We start from the raw sequence: 25,890 nt of genomic DNA, 5'->3' as shown, positions 1-25,890 counted from the left end.
TTACAACATTCAGCAACATGAATTGCAACAAGTTTCCTGAAATCTGTTCAAAAGAATTCAGGTATGTCTTGCAGCAGAGGGCAGACATTCTGAACACTTTCTACAATAGTGAGAACAACATTAATTACTGTATGTGATTAATAGGCACAATAGATTACTGCAGGTCGCGGTGCAAGGGCCAAGAAGGCCCACCCCTTATAAATTCATACGTGATTAATAATTAAGGAAAGAAGTAAACAGTGTGTGCTAGCTGTTGTGGCCATGGAGCAGCATTTTTCTGGACAAGTGATGCACCGCTTTCACAGAAAGCTGCCGATGGTAAAATCAGTTATCAATCAGGCTGCGCTCTGAACACAGTGTATAAATATATGTTAAAAGCTCATTCAGACAACTTAATTTGTAATTATATGAAAGGTTACATATATTAGTGTAAATCTTGCAACATCAGCAGACCCTTTCAGTAGAGTGTGTAAAGAAGTTCTACGTGTTTTTGAGCAGTATTGTTTATGGGCTAAGGTAGTCAGTTATCTGTTTGGTCTAATGCTAAAATGGCAATAAATTCATACAAAATGTCTGTTTTGATTGATTGAATAAAATATAAATGTAAAGTTGAAGTTATGCGACATTGGGAGGTCTCTAGATGATTGGTTTTCTGTAATAAAATAGGCCAGATGTCTATAAATGTTGTGGGTATGTAGTGATTTGTGTAGAGTTTTTTTTAATTAGAATGATATAGAAGAGTAGAACACTTAAAAAGAAACTGAAAAGACTCCGTGGCCTGTAATCCACAAGCAAACTATACCGACTGAATGACTGCTGCTTGTCGGCGAAGTTAGTGCCAACTATTGTAGATAGAGGTTGTCACAATGGATCCCCATGGCCGTTAATCTCGGTTTTCTAGACCGGAGCCTTCAAATAGCTCCTCAGTTATCTTCATGAGGCTGAGTGGACCCAATTCCAGACTCACTACCTGTCAGAAAATCTGGTAGCACTGCAAATCGAACCAGAACCTCTAGATCTGTAGCCTAGAACCCTGACCACTAGATCACAGAGGCGGTTGTAGGACACATGGAGATGTTAATGATGTGGTGCTTCGGAGTTGACTAAGCTAATTACAGTCTGAAGTGCTGTGTTGTTCTGTTTGGCTGTCTTGGCGATGTTGATAGTACGCTGTTTGAGGGTTGACAGCAAGCTGGCTGTGGGTTAAAATACTGCATTGTTTTGCTGTATTGTCTTGTAATTTAAAATGACTTTAAAGATGGAGTTGTAGGCATCTCCGTGTCATTTAGATTTGTTCTCTCTCTTACACACATGCAAAAATGGAAGATAGTATGAATGGTAGGATACTCCAACAAAAAATTGAAATTCCTCAATATTTTGGGACAGTTCCACATTTTAGTAATGTAAAATGTAGATTACATTTAAAAGACACAGAGATGGCTACATCCCCATCTCTGATGTCACTTTAAAATACAAGACAGCAGAGCAAAACAGCATTACTTTAAGCAGGATTTAAGGTTCTCACAGCAGTGGTTACGAAGAGGTCTGTCTTCTGGGATATAACTCCTCAATTCTACTTCAAGCCTCAGCTAGCAGGCAGTCAACCCTCTTGAGCCATAACAGTATCACCAATACAAGACAGCCTAATGGAACAGCACAGCGCTGGCTCACAGTTAACTCTCCTGTTACTTCATTAACATCTCTGTAAGTGTCCAGCTGTTCATATATCAGTCTAATTGTGAGTCACCTCTATGCAAATCACTAAATACTCACCTTATTTATACTCATTCAGTTGATTTTTAGATACATTTGTTTATTTTTGTACCTTTTAGTACTGCACCACACACACATAGAAAATGAATGGTTTGAAAGCTTAAGGAGACAACAAATTGTTTTTCATAGTCTAGTGAAGCTGGAGGACTTTGTGGAGAAACTAGCGTACTGGCCTGCCAAATTGTTTTCAGTTATGTATTGATAAGACCCGAAGGAAATTAGAAATGATGATTAAATTGCATTGTTTCTTTCATGCATTGTTAAACAAAGCTCTCTTTAAAAGGTGAAAGATATTCTGTCAAAAACAAATCTTTGAAAGAAAGATCAACAGTTTTCTTTTTTAGTTTTATGAGTGGAGAGATTGGAAAACCTGTGGTTGTAGAGAAGGCTGCTAAACCACCATGTTTCAAGAGCAATGACAAAGAAACTTCCTGAACTTTGTAATTCTAACAAAAAGTGTGGATGATATCTCCTATCATGGCAAAATGACAACCTCATTGTTCTGCTCTTGGACAATGCAACATGTCATCCTAATATTTAGCTGTCCTATGTGTGCCTTGCGATGTTCCCACCCAACAAAACAAGTATAACGTAACTGATGGACCAAGGTGTTATGAAATGGTTGAAGCTGAACTTTTGTAGACTCCTCATGCGATCACTTCTAGCAAATATGGAAGCCACATCTGCCATCAAACTTGATACCTCTAATTTTGTGCTTAATTCACTAAATTGGCTAGGAAAAGTGATTAATCAGTTGTAGCCAGAAACAGTTCAGCATTGTTTTTATAAAGCCAAATTTTCTACAAGTGATTTTAATAAAGGAAAGCAAACAAAACAATGTCTAGGATATGCAAGTATCATTTAGTCAGGTTTTGTTTGAAAATGTTATGGCAGAAGTTCACCTTACCATGGGTGCTTAAAATGAAACTGCTACTAAGGAAATTCATGAGTTCAATGAATACCATCAGGAGACTTGCAAGAAAGAGAAAGAAGGAAGAGCAAGGGGAGGAACTTCCCAAGAGCCACAGATGGAATACAACCTCAGTGCAATTCTCTAAAAACGATTATGAATATCCAGGCATTTTCACTAAATCAAAATAATTTTGAACTATGTGATATACTTTTCAGAGCAGGATCATTGATGGAGTCATGCCTCAATGTGAACAAATTACTTGCAGAACACTTCATTGCACTTCTGAAAACATTAATGTCTAATTAGTTAAAATTGCATTATTCATTTATGTATCCCATAAATGTATGAGGTATGTATCTAAAAAAGACCTTTAATTTAGTTCCATGTTTCTTCAACAGGAATCTGTCTACTATAATGGGAACAAATTCTGATCCCTTTAGGTTCTGTTCTAGACCGGTTCTACTTTTTTAAAATTTCAAAAGTACGTGGTGCAAACCAAAAGTTCCTGAAATATGTTAATAAAAACTATTACATCTTACCTAGATCTTATTCTGCACCATCACCTTCAAAATATTCCCCTTGGGAGCGCATACACCGATCCCAGTGTTTCTGCCACTTTTCAAATGCATCCTGGAAGTCTTTCTTTGTTAGGGTGTTTAGTACCATCTGCGTTTCCACTTGAATTTTCTCAACTGTATCACATCTTCGCCCCTTCAACTTGATTTTCATCTTGGGGAAGAGAAACAAGTCGCATGGAGCTAAGTCTGGCGAGTGCAGTGGGTGGGCAACAACTGTCATCTTGTTTTTAGCCAAAAATTCCTGCACAATGTAAGCCGTATGCAGTCATGCATTGTCATGGTGGAGTACCCAGCCTTTCGTGCGCCACTTCCCTGGACGTTTTCTCCTCATGTTCTCCCTCAAACGCCTTAGAACATCGCGATAGAACTCTTTATTGACTCTCTGACCAGGAGGGATGAACTCCTTATGAACAATCCTGTCAGTATCAAAAAAACAGATCAACATGGACTTAATGTTGCTCTTGACTTGTCAAGCTTTTTTTTGGCCGACGTGAAGAAGGGCTCTTCCATTGCGACAATTGCTGCTTGCTTTCAGGGTCGTAGCCATAAACCCAATTTTCGTCACCAGTGACAACCTTCGAAAAAAGTTTGGATCCTCTTGAAACTGTTGCTGACATTCCCTGCAGACTTCCAAGCGATGCTGCTTCTGTTCATTTTGCAGCAGTCGTGGCACAAACTTTTCCGCAATCCTCCTCATGTTCAGTTCGTCTGACAAAATTCGTTGACTTAGTCCCAGGGTGTTACAGAGGTCTTGGATGGTCAGTCTATGATCTTACAGAATCAGATCCCTAACTTTTGTGACATTTTCTGGTGTGGTGCCAGTTGACAGCTGTTCCGAACAATTGTCATCTTCAGTCGATGTTTAGCCATTTTTGAAATGCTTATACCAGTCGTAAGTTTGTGTCTGGCCTAAACTGTTTTCACCAAAAGCTTGCTTCAACATTTGGTGTGTTTCTGCAGCGGTTTTCCCAAATTTGAAACAAAACTTTACACAGACACGCTGCTCTCTCAGGTCAGCCATCGCAAAACCGCAAACTCAAGGAAACACAGCAATGGAAATACGTTCACCAACAATAAACCCAACCATTCAACTTGACGCCGCTTGCCACACTGATTCAAGAAGGATGTGTGAGGAGACACCTAGCGGTATTTCGATGTACTCATAACCATTCGCGCGCAAAATTCAAATTTTGGAAACTTTTGGATTGCCCCACGTACTTCGTTTATCATGAAAACAATTTTTAAACATGTCTTCATACTAATTTCAGAAATACTATAATTAGCGTCATATTTATTATCCAAATTTGAATTCTGAAGAATCAAAACTGTGTTTCTTTCCAGATACAATGTCTTGGAACAAGCCTACTGTGAATGGTTCCCCTCCGTTACCTAGGTCTCTACATAGTGCCACATTGATTGGCTCTCGAATGTTTGTGTTTGGTGGCTGGGTGCCTCTTTTTATGGATGATGTTAAAGTGGCTACACATGAAAAGGAATGGAAATGTACCAACACACTTGCATGTCTCAATCTTGGTAAGTATTTTCTTCCTTGATCATTGGTAAGATGTAAATTATAGTGGCTTCTCTGGAAATGTGTTAACTTTTGAATGAACTGCTTCAGAGATTGAGAAACTTACCTGGAAATGGAAATGACTATTTAAACTTCTACATTTATCTTAATTTATACGAGATGCAGAATTTAAAGGCTTATGTAGAGACAAATATTATGTTTTTTGGACATTATCCATCATCTTGTCTCTATCTAAAAACCTTCCTGTTTATTTTTCAAAACACACCTTTTGGAGACTGGATTCTGTCTTTGTCTTCAGGTAAAATCTACTCAGTTGGGCACACTCGATAGAGCTAGTCCCTATCCGGACACCTATGCCAGTTTCAAGAAGGTGTACATAGATCAAACACAGCACAAAGCATCTGTGAGAGCTAAGAAAATAATCAATTATTGAAACTCCACAAGTATGAGGCCTTGCACCAGAGAAGTATTGAATATTTTCTTAGCTCTCGCAGATGCTTTGTGCTTTGTTTGATCTATGTACCCCTTCTTGAAACTGGCATAGGTGTCTGGAGATAGGGACTGGCTCTATCGGTTGGGCCTAAGTGAGTAGGTTTTTCCTGAAGATAGAGACAGAATCCAGTTTCCAAAATGTGTTTTGAAAAATAAACAGGAAGGTTTTTAGAACAGACAAGAGGATGGATAATGTCCAAAAACATAATATTTGTACCAGTGTACCATCATCACAAACTTTTAGATCTTATTTGCTTATGGAAATAAACCAATCACTTTGAATGTCGGTGTTGCCAGATGCTTTCTTTCTTGATGGGGTCATAAGAGAAGTGAATCATGCTTGTTCATGCAGAGTTCTGTCTCTGACAACATGTGGCAGGAAGCAAGCAATTTAATTAAAGCATTTATTATTGTCACCAAAGCTGTGATAATTTTTGTGAGACTGTGGTGATAGATGAATATAAACGACAGTTATAGCAATGAGACAGCCAGTGGATTGTATCATCCTCTCAACCTTCATGTCTCTTTTGAGTTATCACCTTTGCCTCCTAAATTTATGGTGATACAATGCATGACTTCACCCTAAGCTGTTTCCCTGTATAAGTCCTTGTCCTTCAATTTTTCAGTATGTCAGACACATGAAATCCAGTCCATTTTAGTGATTCTGTCAGTTGCTTTGTTTATTAGCCTCTCAGTATTGGCCAGTCAGTAAGTGTTATTGAGTTTATCAGTTCATTTGGATTATATCAACTATTGTAAGGATGTAATCTTAATACAAGGTGACCCATTTCATTTGCTATGTCTTCTAGTTTATACACATTTTCTCAACTTTTATGTGATGTAGTTGCGAAGGAGTAAGTTGACTATGGTTTCTGTGGAGTCATATTCAGTACAGTTCTTTTGTAGCTGTTCTTTCTATGAAACCAAGTTAGGAACTTCATATATGTTAAAGGGGGTATTGATGGATTACTTTTCTGACTAATTTAGAAATCTATATACAGAGCAGTCTCCAAAACTATTGGCTTCCATCTCTAGATGAGTCTGAGTCTTGCATTTTTGGGCGTGAATGAAAGGTTCGCTGCTGTGAGAAATAGAGCCCGTTGTTTCTGATTCTATGTGGTGCACAGTAAGCCTGCTCCGTTTTCTTGGAGGAAATTTCAAACCCCTTTATATTAAGACTTCCATAAGTGTATTTTTTTCAGTGGTTTTTTTTAACCCGTGAAATTGTAAGGTTGTGAATTGTCCTAAGGAACTTCATTTGAGCAGGCACGTGTCTCTTTCCATGAGGAGTTTGTGCAAATTGTTGGTTGTCCTGTATTTGAACCCAATGTTGTCTCTTAATTCAAGAGTGATTTTTTGCAGTGGAAAATTTTTCATCGTGAAATCTGAAAATAGTTCTGTGTGGAACATCGTCCTTGAAGGCATTCAATTTTGTAACCCACTTATTTTCAGGAGACCTGAATATTGAAAATCTTTCTGTACATATTTGCATTGCCACAAGCCTGAACAGCCTGTCATCTGGAAATCCATTTTGCATGCTAATCTTGTGATAGTTTCTGTAAAAATACATATACAGGGTGGGCCAGACTCAATTGGGCAGTTTTTGATTAGATGTTATTTTTATTGATAAATGTTAACAATTGCCATGGTTACAAAAATGGAGTCGCACACACATAAGTCATCGATTTTCAAGATGCTGGTCAACCTGGGCACCACCTAAGTCAACACAGGCTTGCAGACGCAAAGCAACATTTTCACACGCCCTTCTACACATATTCACTGGAACTTTATTGAACTCCTGAACAATCACCTCACGCAGATGTTCCACACTGTCAATGGGATTAATGTACACCTTGTCTTTGAGGTAACCCCAAAGGAAAAGTCTGGTGGGGTGATGTCGGGTGATCGGGCTGGCCACACCACAGGCCCTCGACGGCCAATCCAGCGTTGAAGAAAAACTTGATGCAAGAACGCCCGAACAATATTGGCGAAGTGTGGTGGGGCCCCATCTTGCTGCCACCACAGTTTATCAAAGTTCTCTCTTCTCTGAAGTTCTGGGATGACACTTTCCCTCAGCAACTTTAGGTAGGTTCCCCCGTGATGCAACCTTCAAGGAAGAACGGGCCAGCCAGTCCTTCGTACATCACGCCGCCCCACACCATCACTCCCGGGGACTGGAAATCGTATTCAATGGTGGCACTGGGGTTCTCTGCCCGCCAAAACACGCCGTTGTGTCTGTTGACCGATCCTGATGTGTGAAATTTGGCCTCATCAGTCCAGACAATAATCCAGATAAGGTCAAGGTTCTCCTGAAACTTGGTCTCATCAGTCCAGACAATAATCCAGATAAGGTCAAGGTTCTCCTGAAACTTGGTCAGCATCAACCCGGCGAACTCAAGTCACCTGTCGAAGTCGTCCTCGTTAAGAACATGAATAAGCCGTGGATGGTATGGCGTCAGCTTCATGTCACTCAAAACTCTCCGCAAACTTGTCCTCAAAATGTCCAGTAGGCCGACAAACGACGGGTAGACTTCGATTTCTGAGTAGATGATGCCAGTACTGCAGCAACACGCGCTTGTGTGTCAGCAGTTCAGACAGTTCTCGGCTGACCAGGATGCTTGGGATTCAAAGCACTGGCAGTTTAATCAAACTGCTTGTTTATTTGGACGATTGTGTCCCTATGGACTGCTGGCGGTCCAAACTCTTCCAACATCCTGCGCTGGACTTCTGATACATTGTTAGTAACTGAGAAAAGGCGCACACATTTTACACGCTGCTCGATAGACAACCGTCTACCGGCCATGACGTTTCCTCGATGCGCACTAAGTAGGCAGAGTATTGACCTCGTTCAGAGCATACCGTATGATGCTGCCATCTGTCGACAACAGAAGGTACTTTCCCATTATCCCGTGTGTTGTTGGATTGGTTACTTATTAATGATCAAAAACTGCCTAATTGAGTCTGGCCCATTCTGTATATTGAAAATAGTATTTCTACTTTGCAAAGCTCCATGTTAATTTTTAAGAGCATCAGTCACATCACTAATGCTGTGGTGTCAAGTTACATTGTTGAGTACTGGTTGCATATTTGTGAACAGGGTTTCTTCCCCCCCTCCTCTCCCCCCTAAAAAGTGGGTCACAAGTGAATCTAAAAATTGACTTTGCAATCAGAGATTAGAAAGATGTTCCTTGTCACTGCCTGTCACATACATATATATGTATATATACATATGCCTAGATATTTAGAACTTGGTGGCAGAGAAATAGTGGAATTGTACTCACTGATCTTTTATCCTTCATAATAAAAATTTGTAGTCCTAAAAAATTACATAACAGTGAAACTTCGATTTTTGTACTCTCAGAATTTGTGATTTTCTTGATTTTACACACTTTTTGTTGGTCCCAGCCAAAAGCCTCTAACGGAAATGTTAAATTTGAACCTATTTTATGTTTCTTAATTTGCATTTTCCCCAATTTTATGCCCTTATTTTTGAAGTCCTGACAATGAAAATTTACCAGGATTTATGTATACAGCATTTTATATCTGAAAATTAGAGAAAGACTGGTGCTGTTCTGTTCATGTTAAAGCTTTGCCTTAGTAAACTTGGCATGTCCATGTTAAAACATAAAATTAATGTTACAGTGCAAGTTCATGTGTATCAGAGCACAAATGTAACTGGTGTCACTACTGTCCACAATAAACACAATTGTGAGAAACTGAAGAAATTTAAAGGTGTTTTTCCCAATGGTGGCCTTTCTTCAAGCAGTGGAAATTTTTGAAATGTTCACTGCTAGAGGAACTGGAATCAGATCTTGTTGCATTGTTCAAGCAGTTGTGCCAGTAATGCTTCTGTAGATGGCACCAGTTGAAGAAGAGGCTGTTACATCATTTTCATTTCCCTTGCTTTGCACATGTCTCAGGCTTAAATTTATTTTACGTAGTCCCTCCAGAAGGTAAAGTTGAGGTTTCACTGTAATATTTTATTAATACTAATAATTTTTGTTTCTTAAGAGCTTAATTTGATATTATGTTGAAAAGTTTAACTTTCATTGTTCTAAATTGGCTTAACAGCATATGTAGGGTTTTAAAGGCCTTTAAATGAGCCTTTTTGGAAAGAAAGAGAGATTCCTTATCAGTGTGTGGAATGCTGCTTGCTTGGAACCTCCTCTGAAGCAGAACTTACAAATATATTGGCATGGCTTCAGTTGCTTTCTTGGTTTAGATTACAGAAGGCGCAATTGTTAAATACTCGTAATTCGTACAGTGGATGGTTGAATGTTTCAGAAACATAATTGTTGGGTGCAACTTTCAGTCTGATATTCAGAACACATATTCCGGAAAATAAGTGTGTTTTACTGTTGTGGCAGATATGGTATATAACTTCTAAAATGTTGTGTTCAGTTATGTTTTTTAGAAAATAATTGTTTTGGTTTTATTGGTCTTTACTTTTTATTTTTTTAGGTGCAGCTTTTTTCTATTGCACTTTGTTTTACATGTATTCTTATGTAATATTTATTACAGAAACATTAACATGGGAACAATTAAGTATAGACACATTTGAAGAAAATACTCCTAGAGCTCGTGCTGGACATTGCTCTGTTGGAATACATACCAGGCTGTACGTGTGGTCTGGTCGAGATGGATATCGCAAAGCATGGAACAATCAAGTATGGCTTTATTATAGGTTGATAAAATATTTGTATAGAAATGGTTTTGTTTTTGTTACCTTTCTGTGGAAGCAGTGAGCACTGTGCCCTTTTTAATGCAGAATGTACGGAATAACATGTGAATGTAGCATTTTATCTGACCTCACAAATAAATCCCGCATGACTTCACATGTTTTGTTGTAATGAAATAGGAATTTTATGTCATTGGTACTACAGATATGAATTTTATTTTACTGGTACTTCATTTCGTGATTATAGGTGTGAACCAACGTCAGTGCATTTGAATGTAATGTTTGTTCATCCAAGTATAGTCATGCTGTGACAATAATGTGTGCTCATAATGAGCACCAGAAATGAAATAGAAGTCATTTTATATGACTCTTGCCACCATTGGTATTATGTTTGTTTACTTGTTAGATAACTTCTTTGTTCTAATAATACTGAGAAGTTCCTCATTGTGTAACTCTTTTTTTTTTTCTGTAGTCACTTCAGAAAAAATAATTTTTGCTCACTGTTAAGAAGACTTTGACTTCACATGTGGTCGAGTAATTCTGTTGAAAATTAGAACCATTTCTTTAAATCTGATTTTTTTATTTCTTGATAAAATCGATAAATGATGAATGAGCAGTATGCTAAATGCCATGTTCTTCACAGAGTTAACATTAGAAAATGTATGATAATATAAAAAATAATTATGGTATACGAGTTAGTGTAGTTGGTAGAGGGGCTATGCTACAAACCAGAAGGTCTCGGGTCCAAGTCTCGATGAGGTCATTGGATTTTTTTCAATTGACCTAATCCTTCCGGCCGCACTATGGTCCTGGGGTCGACTCAGCCTCTAACAGAAATGAGTACCAGGAATTAAATAATTTTCTTGGGGAGTAAAGCACGGCCAGCGCATAAGGGTGACAGCCTTACCGCCATCTTTGAGCCGGTTGTCTAGATAATGTGGGACCATCAACGTCTCACAACCCTATGGGCCTTCACGGCCTGTTACAGGGATAGCTTTACTTTACTTTTTTTTACTTTTATGGTATACAAGTTTGTCTGGTAACTTCCTGAACTTCTTAGTTAGTGCCAGCAAGCACTACTAACAAAATGCATATCACGCTGCAACATAGTGACAAAATTTGGAAATAGCTTAGTGAAAACTGCAACACAATATTTTGCTTAGTCGTCGTGCTATGCCTGTTTGTGTAAACAAATGTTACGTGTGTCTGGCGATTTTTATTGTGTTTAAAATAAGCTATTTTCACGAGCAACGAATTTGTAGGAAATTTTATGTTAAATTAGGAAAATCCTTTATGGAGACATTAGAAATGTTGAAAACAACATTTAGGAATGAGGCCTTAGGCCAGACTCAAACGTACACATGGTGGAAACGTTTCAAAGATCGCTGAACTTCAATTGATTATGATCCTCATTCAAGCTGACCGTCAGTATTCAAAACTTATGAAATTGTTGCAAAAGTTAGGGAAGTCATTCATTCTAACAGTCATTTAACTGTTCACGAGGTAGCTGAAGAAGTAAGCATTTCGAAAACTGTCTGTCATGAAATTCTTACGCAAAATTTAGGCGTGAGTAACATTGCAGCCAAATTTGTGCCTCGCCTTTTGATTGACGAGCAAAGACAAATTCAAATTAATGTGAGTCAAGAGCTTTTGAATGGAATTAGGAGGATGAAAACATCTTAAAAAACATTATTACTGGAGATGAGGCATGGGTTTATGGATATGATGTTGAAACAAAAGCTCAGTCATCACAGTGGGTGTTAAAAGGCCCACCATGACTGAAAAATACGAAAAACATTAACCCTTTGACGTTGTCATTTAAATTCCGCGGCCGCGGCTCCTGCGGTAATATATTCAGCCGGCCATTTAAATTTTGCTCGAAAATGATTTATTCATCATTGTTCTTAAATTCTATGAGATAGGAACATGAAACTTTCACTAAAATGATCTTAAATGGTGGTTTTATAACCTTACCTTATAATATGGGCGCCCTGTATCTCGGCCATGGAAGCAGGTTGTTTAGTATTTCAGCAGTGAATGGTACGCCTTGAAGGATGAAACTTTCACTAAAATGATCTTAAATGGTGGTTTTATAACCTTACCTTATAATATGAGCGCCCTGTATCTCGGTAATGGAGGCAGTTGGTTTAGTAGAAGGAAGGCCTTGAAGCATTCTTCTAAGCCAACGGTGCCCCACGTTCACCATTCTCCGCTCCAATATTGTGTATTTTTTTTGGCCCTTTTTTTTAACCACACATATGTGCGGCCTTGCCTTCTTACCCGTGAGGGGTATACTTCAAGGAAATGTCTTTCCGTGACCCGTTTAGTTGCCAGGTCAGCTGTAGTAAATTCAACGTTACGAGTTATCATAACAAGGGGTTGTTGCTATGCCTTTGATATTCCATCCATTTTGGCGGCAGGAGATGTCGTAGGGGTGACCACAGAATTCATGAAGTTATTCTAAGAACTGTCTGGTATGTAGTGAACGAAAGTAGAGCTTAGCTGGCTCAAAAAAATATTTATGGTCATCCCTCGAAACGACCACCAAGGTCAGTACGATAAAATGGAGTCAACTGGAGCGATAATGAGCGAAGGAATGAGTTCTTTTCCCTCCCCCACACACATCCGTATCGTCTCAGGGGGTGACCACAGTGTTCTGCCTTAAATTGTGGCGTTTTTCTAAGAAATGGGTGCTATGTACTGTGCGAAAGCAATCGATTTTGCAAGCATAAATTTTTGTACATCCTTCTTCTAAGAATTCCAATTGAGTGTGTTAATGTGGCCAGCTCAGGGCAATATGATATCATAAACACCAGGCCATATCAGTCTCTGCTGTTTATAGCTTCAGTGCAAAGAAAACACATCATTCATAACAGAAACAGCTCGCAATAGCCACAGGAAAGTTGCTGCAAGACAGGCATATGTAACGACGACTTAGCGCTCTTAAACGCGTGTGTCATTAAATACAGTCCTCCTGACAACAGGCCAGTGAAAAATCTAACAATCTACAGCAAAACCATCAATTATTATGGGCGTTATAACATACGTGTGCAGCTGGACGAAACATACACGTCGAACCCCCCCAGACGATTTAAATACCTGACGAAACATACACGTCAAACCACGGCAACGGGTTAAAGTTGTGCTGACAGTTTTTTTTATTCTGAGGGCGTTGTACACCATGAATCTCCTCCACAAGGTAAGACAGTGACCAAGGAATATTGTCTTGAAGTAATGAAACGTCTCCATGAGGCTGTCAAAAAAAAAGGTCCGATGCTTGGAGGTCAAACCGATGGATGCTCCATGCTGACAATGTGCCCATGCACACATCACTATTAATCCATCAGTTTTTGGCAAAACATGAACCAAAAGTCTTTCCAGAACCTCCTTACCTGCTTGATCGAACACCAACGGATCTTTTTTAATTCAACAAATTAAAAATGTTGTTGGAAGGCCAATGTTTTGAGTTGATTGACTTGATAAAGGAAAAGCTAGTGGACCTGCACAGTATCCTGAACGAAGCATTCCAGAAATGCTTCGAAGGATGGAAGAAATGTAGGGAGCAATGTTTTCAAAGTGGAGGGAACTACTTTGAAGGTGACAAGGCTGAATAGCTCCTGAGGCAGGTGGAACATTTTATATTTTAAAAGTTTGGGAATTTACCGGATAAACCTTGTATGTAGTTTTGTTTATATACATAGTTTATTAATATATTAATTGTTCATCTTTAGTAAGTTGTTTCAATATAAGGTGTAAAATATGTAAGATCCTTTTCACTCTAATTGTGTAATAGACATGTTTCTTTACAGAACTAAATTGGACTCTTTTCTTGTAGTTGCTGTATGCTATCACTTCATCTTTTTGGTAATTCTCATTGTGTGGTACATAAAACATTACGTTATAGGTATGCTGCAAGGACTTGTGGTTCTTGGAAGTTGAAAGGCCACCAACACCTGGACGTGTCCAGCTGGTACGAGCTTCAACACACTCCCTGGAGGTATGCTGGGGTGGCTCACCAACTGCCGAATCTTACCTGCTTCAAGTTCAAAAATATGACATGCCTCCGAGTACAGCCATGACCACCTTGCCAGGAGTTTCATTACCTGCGCCTGCAGGATCCCCAGGAACAGTCACCCCTTCATCAACTTCTCCCACCAAAACTAGTTCATCTACTCCTTATTCCTTATCTTCAAGTTTACCTACAACCACCACCAGCACTGCTGCAAATTTAAATTCAACCAGCAGTCAGCAGCCCTTAACAAGTTCTAGCTCATCTGGGGCCCCCACAACAGTACTGGCACCAGTTCTCACATTAAGTTCACCACAAACAACATCTACGTCTCTGGGTGCTAGTAGTGCCCCCATTTCATCACTAACAACTCTGTCATCCACCAGCTTGCCAAGAACATTGACAACAGTGATATCAACTCCTGCACGTGCAGTAACTTCAGCTACTTCGAACGTGCCTGTCATTGCACCTGTAGCTTCTCCTTATAGAGGTGAGTTATGCAGTGGTCACGTGAATAACTTTCCTTTCTCATCGTGCTTGTATTCATTGAAACAGTTTGTATGTAAACATGCATTTGTGCACATGCCATTCTTGAACTTTATACAGGAGACTTTCAATTCTTTGTTGTTTCTCTTCAGCTTCTAATAGATATTTAGCATGAATTTGAGTAATGTACAATCTGAGAGTGACTGATGTTCCACAAAGACAGTCTTTGTTGAGAATTGCAGGAAAGGTTTGTGAGATGAAAATGGAGACTAGAATTCTGTATGGATCGGTGGTTTAGTGGATGTTTTGAAAGAATTTGTGTGATTCAGGCTACAGTTTGCAAGATGCTATTAGGTCTTAACTAGCTGCACAACAAATGGATCTGCAGATTTAGAACTTTGTGGACACAGCAGTAGGGGAGGAGTAATAATAAAGAGTTACTAAGTACTGGAAACTCACGAAGATGAAGATGAAGAATAGTTAATAAACATTCACAATCCCATACTAATAAAGTGGAAAAGGATGACTGGATAAACAGGATTAAAGATGAATTGGGTCGGAGTGTACATATAACTGGGAGGAACGGGAAACTGAAGGAGTAGAGTATACAGTGGAATTGAAAGTAAGATTTAATGATATTCAGAGACAATATGGTTACAAGGATTTCGGGGAACACTGAACTGAGTATACTGATTTACAAAAAAATATGTAGGAAAGACAAATGTGTTAATTAGGTGTTGTAGTAAGGGAGTGGCAGGATGGGAGTGATATTTTGTTAGATGCAACTAAGAATTGGAGAACAAACTTGAAATGTAAGAAATGTTTTGGTCTTCATGGAGAAATTATTTACTGAACTGTCTTTATGAGGACTTTGATGCCCCCCCCCCACATAGGCTTGCTGTAGTGTGATCTTTAACTTTCTAAACTATCAAATTTTGTATTATGTTTTCATTACGTCATTGTAAATTCTTACTTTTTTTCCTGATTATTCTTGTTTATTCATCTGTAGGGAATTTTATGAATATTTTATAATTGCTGTTAAACATTCATTTCATTTCAGGTGCAAGCAATTTGGTTCGGGTCAGAGCACCATTATCTACTCCTTCTGGGTTGCGTATCCTGGCTCCAGGCACTGTGACCAATACTATAGGGGGCACTGTTACAAGTACATTGGTGACTCCAACATTAACACCCACTATACTTTCTCCAACACTTACTCCAACCACCCTATCACAGTTACAGACATCAGTAGCTTCACCTGTCCGTGGGGTGTCACCTCAGACAGCAAATCAAGGGCAGGTGCAGCTGCAAACACAAGCACAGTCACAGGCCCAAACTCAAGCTCCTGGACAGATGTCTGGAATCCAAGCCCTGGCTGCAGCGGCGGCAGCTACCCAGAAGATGAGTACTGGTATGGCACACTCTGTAATAGTAACTGTTCTTTTTACTCATAAATACATAGAATTTTCACTCCAGTGCATGTATATTGTGACCCTGTTGTAGCACAGAACTGCTTTATAACATACTAATTTTGAGTCAAATTTTTCACTTAGTTGTCTTTTCAGATATGAGAATTTGTAACATTTGTGGCATGTTCTCATGTCAAGTCCTGTAGAACTTGCCACAGTTATATCTTTCCCAAATGATATCCATGATTTACATCAGAAGTGGGAATTCACTTACTTTCATTTGTGAACCAATTGTCTAGAAAATGTGGGAGCTTCAGTGTCTCAGAACCCTATGGGCCTCCATGGCCTGTTACAGGGATAGCTTTACCTTTTACTTTTTTTACCATTATATGTAAAAATGTAACTGTTCTATTTCCTGTTTTATCTACAGAAACGTGCCAATCAAGTTAAACTTGATTTTAGTCAATTGTTTGTTAATGTGTGTTATGGTTAAGAAAATGTAATTTCCTAAAACTCGCAAGTAACTTTCCAGATACAGTCAACTCTCGATTATCCGGGCTAATGGTGGGGATGGAAGTCACGGTTAATCGAAAACCCGGTTAAGCCAAATTTTATTATACGGGCTGGACGACTGTGAAGGGTCGGAGTTCGAGTCCCGGTAGGGTCAAGAATTTTAACTTCTCCAAATCGTCCAGACCGGCTCTGGGGTCCATCCAACCTCCTATCCAATGGGTACCGGGGGCTCTTTCCCCGGGGGTAAAGCGGCCGGGGCGTGAAGCTGACCACTCACCTCCAACTAGTGCCGAGGTCAAGAAAATTTGGATCTATACATCCACTCCCCCACACGCCTTAATGGCGTAGGGCTTAATTCGTTGAGCAGAGGAACAACTTTACCTTTTACCTTTTAATACCTTCATAATACTATAGACCTACCTGTATTTAAATTTATTCATCCTCATTTCTATGTCATCTCATGGCCTATTTAATACTTTCTTTACATTACACTCAGTATGAATTAGTTATTTCAATCACTGTTCAACAACATCCAGCACTTTTTACGGTCACACTTAACACTTAAAATAATTTAATACTGTCTTTTGCTTTTTCGCGGCATTTTCCTTTTTACGGATATCCGTACGAAGCCTACGTAATATTAGCTTGTCACTTAATAAACTGTCCTCTTCACTCTCAAGATAGTCTAGTAAGGATTCCAAATGATTAAGCGCAGCACCATGTGATACTTTCTTACTGGCAACACTGTCCACCTCTTCCTCATTCTCACTTTCTTCCCGCTCTTCTGGCTGCACCCCCATTGAAGTTACGATTTCGTCACTGCTTAACATTTCGAAGCCCGGTTCACACGAGTCACAGTTAAACCACTCTCTTATATTTTCCTCGTTGACTTCTTCACCACCATGAACTTGGTTAGCCACTTTTGTCAATTTTATGGCTATCTCATTTTCACTGAATCCAGTGAATCCATGGATTTCGTCATCTTCATTAGTGATGAAAGGCATCAGTTTCTTCCATGAATTTTTCAATACAGATGGCTTTACTGTATCCCACGCTGTTGAAATCTCGTATATGGCATCTAATACTGAAAAGGACTTCCAGAAACACGTCAGATCATTGCCTTCATCGATGTACTTTTGTAGCAAATTTGATCTGTAGATTCTCTTCATACTTGAGATAACTCCTTGATCCATTGGTTGGATAAGTGCGGTAACATTAGCGGGAAAATATTTCACAAAAATATTTCCATCATCTGACCTCAGGAGACTTTCGTTAGGATGTGAGGGCGCATTGTCAATGAGGAGCACAGCTTTCTCAGGTAGGCCTTGGGATTTTAGATGGTCACGAACTTGAGGCACGAATTTAAAATCAAACCATTCTTTAAATATCGCTCTATTCATCCAAGCTACTTTCTGGTTAAAATAATGGATAGGCAGACTTGAAGCTACTGTTCCTTTAAAAGAGCGTGGTCTTTTCGCTTTGCCGATAACTACTGGTATTAGTTTGTGTGTTCCTGATGCATTAGAACAGCACAAGACTGTCAATCTCTCCTTACTGGATTTGTGACCTGGAGCCTGTCTTTCATTTTGAAATGCCAATGTTCTGGTTGGCAAGCATTTCCAATAAAGACCCGTTTCATCGGCATTATAGATTTGTTCTGGCAGCAGATTTTCACTTTTCACAAAACTATCAAAATTGGTGCAAAATTGATCTGATGCTGACAAGTCCCCTGACAATTTCTCACCTTGAATACTGATTTCTCGTATTCCATGACGCTGCTTGAAACGTGTTAGCCAACCGGAAGAAGCGTCAAAACTCCCTTCTAGTTCAAGTGCTTCGAAAAAATATTTAGCTTGTTTAGCACAAACTGGTCCTGTTATTGTTGTTCCCTGTGCCCTTAGTTGATTAAACCAGGTCAGCATCGCTTTGTCGAGATCATCGTATGTTGATTTCTTCATGGTTTTTCTCTTCTTCATTCCGCTTGAATTAGAAGACGAAGCAAAGGAAATTAACTCATTCTTTTGTTTTTTCAAATCACGAACAGTTTGTTCTCCAATACCGTATTGCATTGCTAATTGTTTAACTACAGCTCCTTTTTCCAGCTGATTGATAATTTCAAGTTTCTGTTGAATACTTAACACAACACGCTTCCTTTTAAACCCCGACATTTTGCTAACGCACTTGAAGATCTATATTAAGAAACTGATACTTACTTTCACAATGCACTCTCACACTGAGATGGTACCGTTAAATAACCTGGGGCGGTGTATTTGTCCTTGAAACTTTCCAAAAATTCTTGCATTCTTTCACCCCCACCCTAGAACATTGTGTTCGCATAACGGGACGAAATAATGCAGAGCTCGGTTCACACTAGTGCGAAAATAGTGTTAAACTCACCATGTGAAACAAAAGTGAATGAATATTAAACAACATATAAACTTAAAAAAAAAAGCCCCGGTTAAGCCGCAAACCGGTTAATCCGCCCCCGGATAATCGAGAGTTGACTGTACCTTCACCATGTACAACATTTTTATTTAATTTTGTATACCCAAGAAACTAGGCAGACTAATTAAAATGTGTAAAATGAAAGTAGTGAAATTCATGCTCATGAACAGCATTTTTCTATTGAGAATGGTCTTATACAGCAAGACCTTTACCACCATTGCTCTTCAGCTGCGTTTTAGAATATGCAATTGTGAATGTTCAAGGAATGAAAGAAGTGACGGGGATTGAACTTGAATGGGCCATGCTAGCATCTTGTGTATGCTCTTGAGGTTAAGAAACTCTCTAGTTGCTAGCAAGAGTTGGTATAGAAGCAACTGCAGAGGAAACTACACATATGCTCATGTCTTGCTTCAGAGTATAGTACAAAATTGTAATATAAACACTTATGCTAAATAAAAAAGCAGGAAATTTCTGATATTTCAGATCAAGGGTAACAAATAAATATGTATCCATGAAGAAGTTAAAAGCAGAAAAGAGTATTTAGAAGAGTATTTGAATCAAACAGGTAGGAAGTGACTAGAGGTTGGCTGGCAAAAACTGCGTAGTGAGGAGTTTCATAATTTGTACTCTTCACTAAACATTATTGGAATGATCAACACAGAATGAGGTGAGCAGGACTTGTAACATACATTGGATAGATTGGAAAGAGATCTGAGGATAATATTAAAAAAGATCTGGAAAAAATATGTTTGAAGGGTGCAAGCTAGATTCATTCAGCTCAGGAGAGAGTTGAGTAGAGATTTTTCAGAACATGGTAATCATTCTTTAGGTTCCATAAAAGGCGGGGAATTTTTGGGAGTAGCTAAGTAATTATTAGCTTCTCAAGAAGGTCTCTGCTTCATTGAGCTGGCTAGGTAGTTTCATGAACTTGGATATTATCTGAAGCACTGTAATTTTGAAGCCAACTTCTTTAAAGAATTTCTTAGTCATCTGGTGCATGTGTGTGAGGAGCAGAGGAAAGAACAGCAATATTTTCTTTGCTTAAATTTGTATTATGTTGCTTTATTACATGAGAAATATTTCATCCAACCTTTCTGTACTGTTAGGAAGCATATAGAAAGAAGTGAGCAGTATGAAGTTCTTTCCACAACTCTTTGCTATAGGTAACAATTTTCACCATCATATATGTACATAAAACCACCTTTGTGGTGTAGTGGTCAGAGTTCCTGGCTACAGATCCAGAGGCCCTGGTTCTACTTCCAGGACTACCAGATTTTCTGAGAAATAGTGGGTCTGGAACGGGGTGCACTCAGCCTTGTTAGAATAATTGAGGAGCTATTTCAAGGAAATAGCAGCTCTGTTCTAGAAAACTGAAATTAACATCCATGGGGATTCGTTGTGCTGAGCATGTGACATCCTCTCCATTAAAGTTGGCACTAACTTTGCCGACAAGTGGTGGTTGCTCGGTCGGTATAGTTTGCTTGCGGACTGAAACCACGGAGTTTGTTTGTTTATGTATTTAGAGGGGGCACGTGGTAGCATAGTTGGTTGAGGCACTATGCTACAAGCTGGAAGGTCGTGAGTTCGATTGCTGATGAGGTCATTGGATTTTTCAGTTGACCTAATCCTTCCAGCTGCGCTGTGGCCCTGGGGTTGACTCAGCCTCTAACAGAACTGAGTACTAGGAATCTTCTGGGGGTAAAAGGCAGGTAGCGCATAAGGCTGATGTACTCACTGCCATCTGTGAGTCAGTTGTCTAGAAGTTGTGGTAACAGCAATGTCTCAACCCTGTGGGCCTCCACGACCTGTTACAAGAATAGCTTTACCTTTACCTACATGTACGTGATCAGATATTTGTTAGGTTTTCTGAGGCTCAGTTTGATGAAAATGCAAAGGAAGCATTGACTTTCAGAACATGAACATGTATTTATGCAACGAAATCACATTACACTAGATGTGGTAAGTGTAATGAACACTGACAGCAGGAAGACACAATTTCATCTGCAGAACTTGTAAATGCAGGTGGGACACAGTGAGCATCTGTATTCACTGTTAGAATGTTAGCATTTACTTATATCATTATATAAGCAGAGATTTATGAATTATAATGAAAGAGTTCTGAATGTCAATGAGATTAACATTATTTTAGACGCTGTGTAATTTATTATATATTGTGTATATTTGCAGTGAGTAGTGGACAGACTGTACGATTGGCTGCTCCCACAACAACAGTACTAAAGGCAGCCACACCTCAACAAGGAGGCAAACCACAGATTATTCTTCAGAAACCTGGTACTGGCCCAGGAGGTACAGGGCAACCTCAGATTGTCACACTAGTGAAAACCAGCCAAGGAATGACAGTAGCAACGGTAAGTTGAATATCATGTCTAACCAGAGGTACAGCTAAGAAACTGTAGCACTGCTTCTGACAGATGTCACACCCAAAATTTAAATGTACTCTTTTTGAAGGGTTTTAATTCATCAAGTTACTGTGTATGATAAGCCAAAAACATTTACCCATCACTGGGCAGCTTCTTTGCATAAACAGATATATTCAAGAAACAAAATTATGTTATTACTTGCAGAAATAACAGTTAACAGTAGTACAGAAAAGGGCCACACAGTAGCATAGTTGGTAGAAGCTACAAGCTGGAAGGTCGCAGGTTTGATTCCCAATGAGGTGATTGGATTTTTCAGTTGACGTAATCCTTCCAGCCACACTATGGTCCTGGGTTTAACTCGGCCTCTAACAGAAATGAGTACCAGGGATATTCCTTGGGGTAAAGGGCAACCAGGACTTAAGGCTGACAACCTCACCGCCTTCTGTGAGCCCACTGTCTAGAAAATGTGGGATCCTTGACGTTTGACAACCCCATGGGCCTCCACATCCTGTTACAGAGAAAGCGTAGCTTAAAAGTACAGAAATGTTAATTATTTCCATTAAAAATTAAGACAAATTAAATTTAAAATTTATCTGTTAATTGAATTTCACACTAAATTTTCACTTCCTGCTAATTGATCATCATACTATATGTGCTCCTTGACTTCTGTGACAGAAGAATGGGAAGAATTGCCAGCACTGCACCCAAGACTAATTATTAATCTCTCTACTTCTTGATTGATAACTTCTTTTTTCACGTTTTTTTTTTCACATGATCGCACACTGGGTGTCATTCTCTTTCTCCCATTTTCATCAAATTTTTGGTCACATAACAATTTTACATCTTCAGTTTTAAAGGTAACATTGTTTCATGCAATCCACTGCTTAATTTGGAAGCATGTCATCTTGATCAGGTTGATATCTAGATGGTAGGAGGAAAGACGAAGATCTGTGTGTGCGTGCGTGTGTGACAGTGTACTTGTAGGAATGGGTCTTATTGATTTGAATTAATCTGTGCAGCTGTGATTTAAACATTTCATCAGAATACAGTACGTCATGGGGAAGAAATCCAGTTAATTATATCCAACCTCCTGAGGTTTGACCTAGGTGTATTCTCCAAAGGAACGTTGCGGAATGGCACAGTGTTAATAACAATGACAGAATTCAGTAGTGAGTTGGGAATTAATTTTTTCTGCAGTCTTTGATAATTTTCTAAATTCACCTGGCTGTGATAGTCCTCGGTGCTACTATGTATACTAGGTTTCCACATTAACAATGTATTTTCTATGAAACCATTTTCTCCCCCAGCTTGAATCATGATCAGCCTTCCTCCTTTTGAGAATGGGAAGTGTAGCTCTTCTGAATTGTCATCACTTCATGAGTTTTTCGGTGGATGGGATTGAGGAATGTAAGATTTGGCCATGTAAATAATGAATTTTCCCACCTGCATGAAACAAGAAATATCTGTCAGGAATGAAATCCAGTGCTCATGAACATAATTGTTCTTATTCAGTAGCTTTCTGTTTGGTTTGGATGTTCTTCATCTGAATCCAGCGTTTCTCTGACTACTTCTAAGAATAGAGAAACTTTCATTAAAGCCATTCAGTTGATATAACTTTTTCCTTAAAGCAGAAGTTGTAAGTGCTTGTTTTTCCATTCTGTAAAAGTTATAAATTGTCCTCTGCACTATGCATAAATCCAGCTTGTTAAGTCCAGTTCCTTATGGTTTCTTTTTTGTTTGGAGTTGAAAATTACCAGTTTCCTTGTTCAGTGGCATGAACACTTCTCCCTTCTGAATTAAATTTTTGCATGGTGCTCCCTTCAACACCTGTCACAGCCTCTGTCCCTTCCTGAGCTTTTGTAATTGGTATAATGAAGGAGCCTTCAGCTACTTCTGTTTCTTAAAGAGAAGCACATTTCAAACAGATTCTCTGATTTAGCTACATAAAATTCTTTGACTTTGGCATAACTAGCGGCACCTTGAATAAAGCAAGCACAAGTTCACTGGCAACTTCAAAGAACACACACACACAGTGATTATTGCTGGAGAAAACAACTAGTAACTTCACATGGAAACACATATTTTACGGACACACTGTTGCAGCGTGTGAAGTCATACTGGATATAAAAACCTATGCTGGCTCTAGAGAGAAGTTTATATCATTGTTGAAGGCAATCATGTTATAAAGAGTTGTCAAGAAAACAGGAAGGTAAGACCAATGAAATGCAGAGGTATGCAACATTTTTTTTAGTGCATCCATGCTAACAGATGTATTCATGAGGTGGATCGGTGTTTGGTTGACAGCTACAGGTAAATATTTTCTGAATTGATTTAGCAACCACAGGAGTGGGGGAGAGGAGATTTTGTAACAGTCATGGGAGGCATTGTTACATTTTCTTCTTTGTTTTCCAGTAATTGTGAATGATAAGAATGATTCAAGAGTAAAATATAAGGATTTAAAGTAGCTGTAGTGAGAAAGCACAGTATATAGTAAACGTAAAAAATTCAAATGTCTCTTCCATTACTCATTAGTCACTGCATGAGCTCATGCTGAAACATAACTGAATAAACAAGACATGAATGAAATTTAAATATACATCTGTGTTTTTGTAAATACAAGAACGCCTGCAAGGTTTAATTTTGTAATGCCTTGTATGTGTTTTAGGTTCCAAAAGTTAGTTTAATTCAGGGTAAGGCCGGACCAGGAGGGCAATTGACCACAATCCAGGGTGCGAATACCAAAACGATACCACAAGGAGCAACCATCGTCAAACTTCTGAGTACAAACCCAGGTGCAGGTGTGTAAGTACCAGTGATAGAAATAGCTAGACATGTAGTGTTTGTCTACATCGTGCGCTTGAAAATGAAAAGCGAACGCGTTACATTGTAGTTATGTCTGGATATCTCCCTGATTATTGTTTGAATACTTTATTCACGATGCTCTTGTACAGATGTACATAACTGAAGCTCTAGCAATGCGTATTTTAAATCTCTTATATAAATACTGTGTTAACATATAGCAAGCCTAGTGATTTCAAATGGCATGGCTCTAATAAGTCCGACAGTATGTTCCAAATTACTGTACTGGAATAAAGTAATAGTGGAACAGAAAATTATATACACCAGAGTGTCAATGAAAAAAAAAAAAAAAGACAAATTTAAAATTTACAGATATCTGACATTCATCATCAAACCTCAGCATAAGTATACTGCATGATTCATTTTGAGATAATTCAAAATTTTATTAAAGAAAGTACAAATTTAACAGCAGTTAACTGCATAACAGAATTAGTTACAGTTAACAATGGTTTGCTGACTCATCTATGTTGCAAACATTACAAGGTTCATGTTCTTCAAGTAGACAGTGTAACTGTGCTCTCTGCACCTCAACTTCTGTTTTATCTACGTATCTTTGAGCCGATTGTCTAGATAATGTGGGACCCTCAACGTCTCACACCCCTATGGCCCTTCATGGCCTGTTACAGGGATAGCTTTACATACTTTTATTTGTTTTGCAACAGATTATGTACATTAATCCAATGTTGCTATCTCGTTACCAAAATTTAGGGCAAAGTCATGACAAAAACAGGAAACAGATGTTTTGAAAATATGGAACAGTTTAGATATTTGGGAACGACGATAACAAATCAAAACCTCATTCAGGAGAAAATTAAGAGCAAATTGAAATCGGTTAATGCTTGCTACCATTAAGACCAGAACCTTTTGTCTTCTTGTCTTCTGTCCAAAATCATGAAAGAACATACAAAACTATAATTTTGCCCCTCTTCTGTAAGGGTGTGAAACTTGGTCTCTGGCATTAAGGGAGGAACATAGACTTAGGGTGTTGAGGAGAATATTTGGACTGAAGAGAGATGAAGTGACAGGAGGTTGGAGAAAACTGCATAATGAGGAGCTTCATAACTTTTACTCTTCTCCAAGTATAATTACAATCATCAAGTCAAGGAGGATGATTTGGACAGGGCATGTAGCACGAATGGGGGAGAAAAGGAATGTATATAGGATATTGGTGGAAAGCCAGAAGGAAAGAGACCACTGGGAAGAGGAAGGGGTAGGTGGGTGGACAATATTAAAATGGATCTCAGAGAGATAGGATGGGATGGTATGGATTGGATTGATCTGGCTCAGGATAGGGACCAGTGGAGGGCTCTTGTAAACATGGTAATGAACCTTTGGGTTCCATAAAATGCTGGGAAATTCTTGAGTAGCTGCAGAATTGGCGGCTCCTCCAGAAGGGCTCAGCTCCATGAGTAAGTAAGTAAGTAAGTAATCCAGTGCCCTTCATAAATCATTCTATCCATTTCATGAAATGAAGTAACTTTAAGGTTTATCAGCTAAGTGGGCATATATTGTCCTGTTATGATATTGAAATTTTAAATTTAAAAAACAGAACTAGTTAGAACTATGTTCGACTAAAATTCTTCCTTGGGCTTCAGAGATTTTCAGAGATTTATTTGTAATTGAATTGTCAGCTTGAGATATTGTTTAACTCTTTGACTGGCGCGAAGGGTATTTAAATCCCACCCCTGTCCTGGCAGGCCCTTTAAACCTTGTCGCTAAAATGCATGTTGTTACTTTTTCCTAAACAACTTCAACAAAAATTGGTTTTTAAAAACGAAATTTTTAGGAACTAATTAAAATACAATATTTTATGCAATAAATGC

General features: G+C 38.8%; 1 protein-coding gene across 2 annotated transcripts in view; it reads left to right on the top strand.

Moving 5' to 3' along the window:
- LOC111869914 (host cell factor) overlaps positions 1 to 25,890 on the top strand; it is a 162,496-nt gene that overhangs the window by 34,297 nt on the left and 102,309 nt on the right. For both annotated transcript variants that reach the window (XM_023861804.2, XM_023861795.2), the window contains exons 5-10: positions 4,606 to 4,797; positions 9,809 to 9,954; positions 13,870 to 14,464; positions 15,521 to 15,871; positions 21,015 to 21,196; positions 23,874 to 24,006. In XM_023861804.2, coding sequence (XP_023717572.1) covers positions 4,606 to 4,797; positions 9,809 to 9,954; positions 13,870 to 14,464; positions 15,521 to 15,871; positions 21,015 to 21,196; positions 23,874 to 24,006 — 1,599 coding nt within the window. The remainder of the gene's footprint in view (positions 1 to 4,605; positions 4,798 to 9,808; positions 9,955 to 13,869; positions 14,465 to 15,520; positions 15,872 to 21,014; positions 21,197 to 23,873; positions 24,007 to 25,890) is intronic.

The sequence above is a fragment of the Cryptotermes secundus genome, unplaced genomic scaffold, assembly GCF_002891405.2.
Source record: "Cryptotermes secundus unplaced genomic scaffold, Csec_1.0 scaffold958, whole genome shotgun sequence".
Classification (NCBI taxonomy): domain Eukaryota; kingdom Metazoa; phylum Arthropoda; class Insecta; order Blattodea; family Kalotermitidae; genus Cryptotermes; species Cryptotermes secundus.
This window is presented reverse-complemented; position numbering and strand designations above follow the sequence as displayed.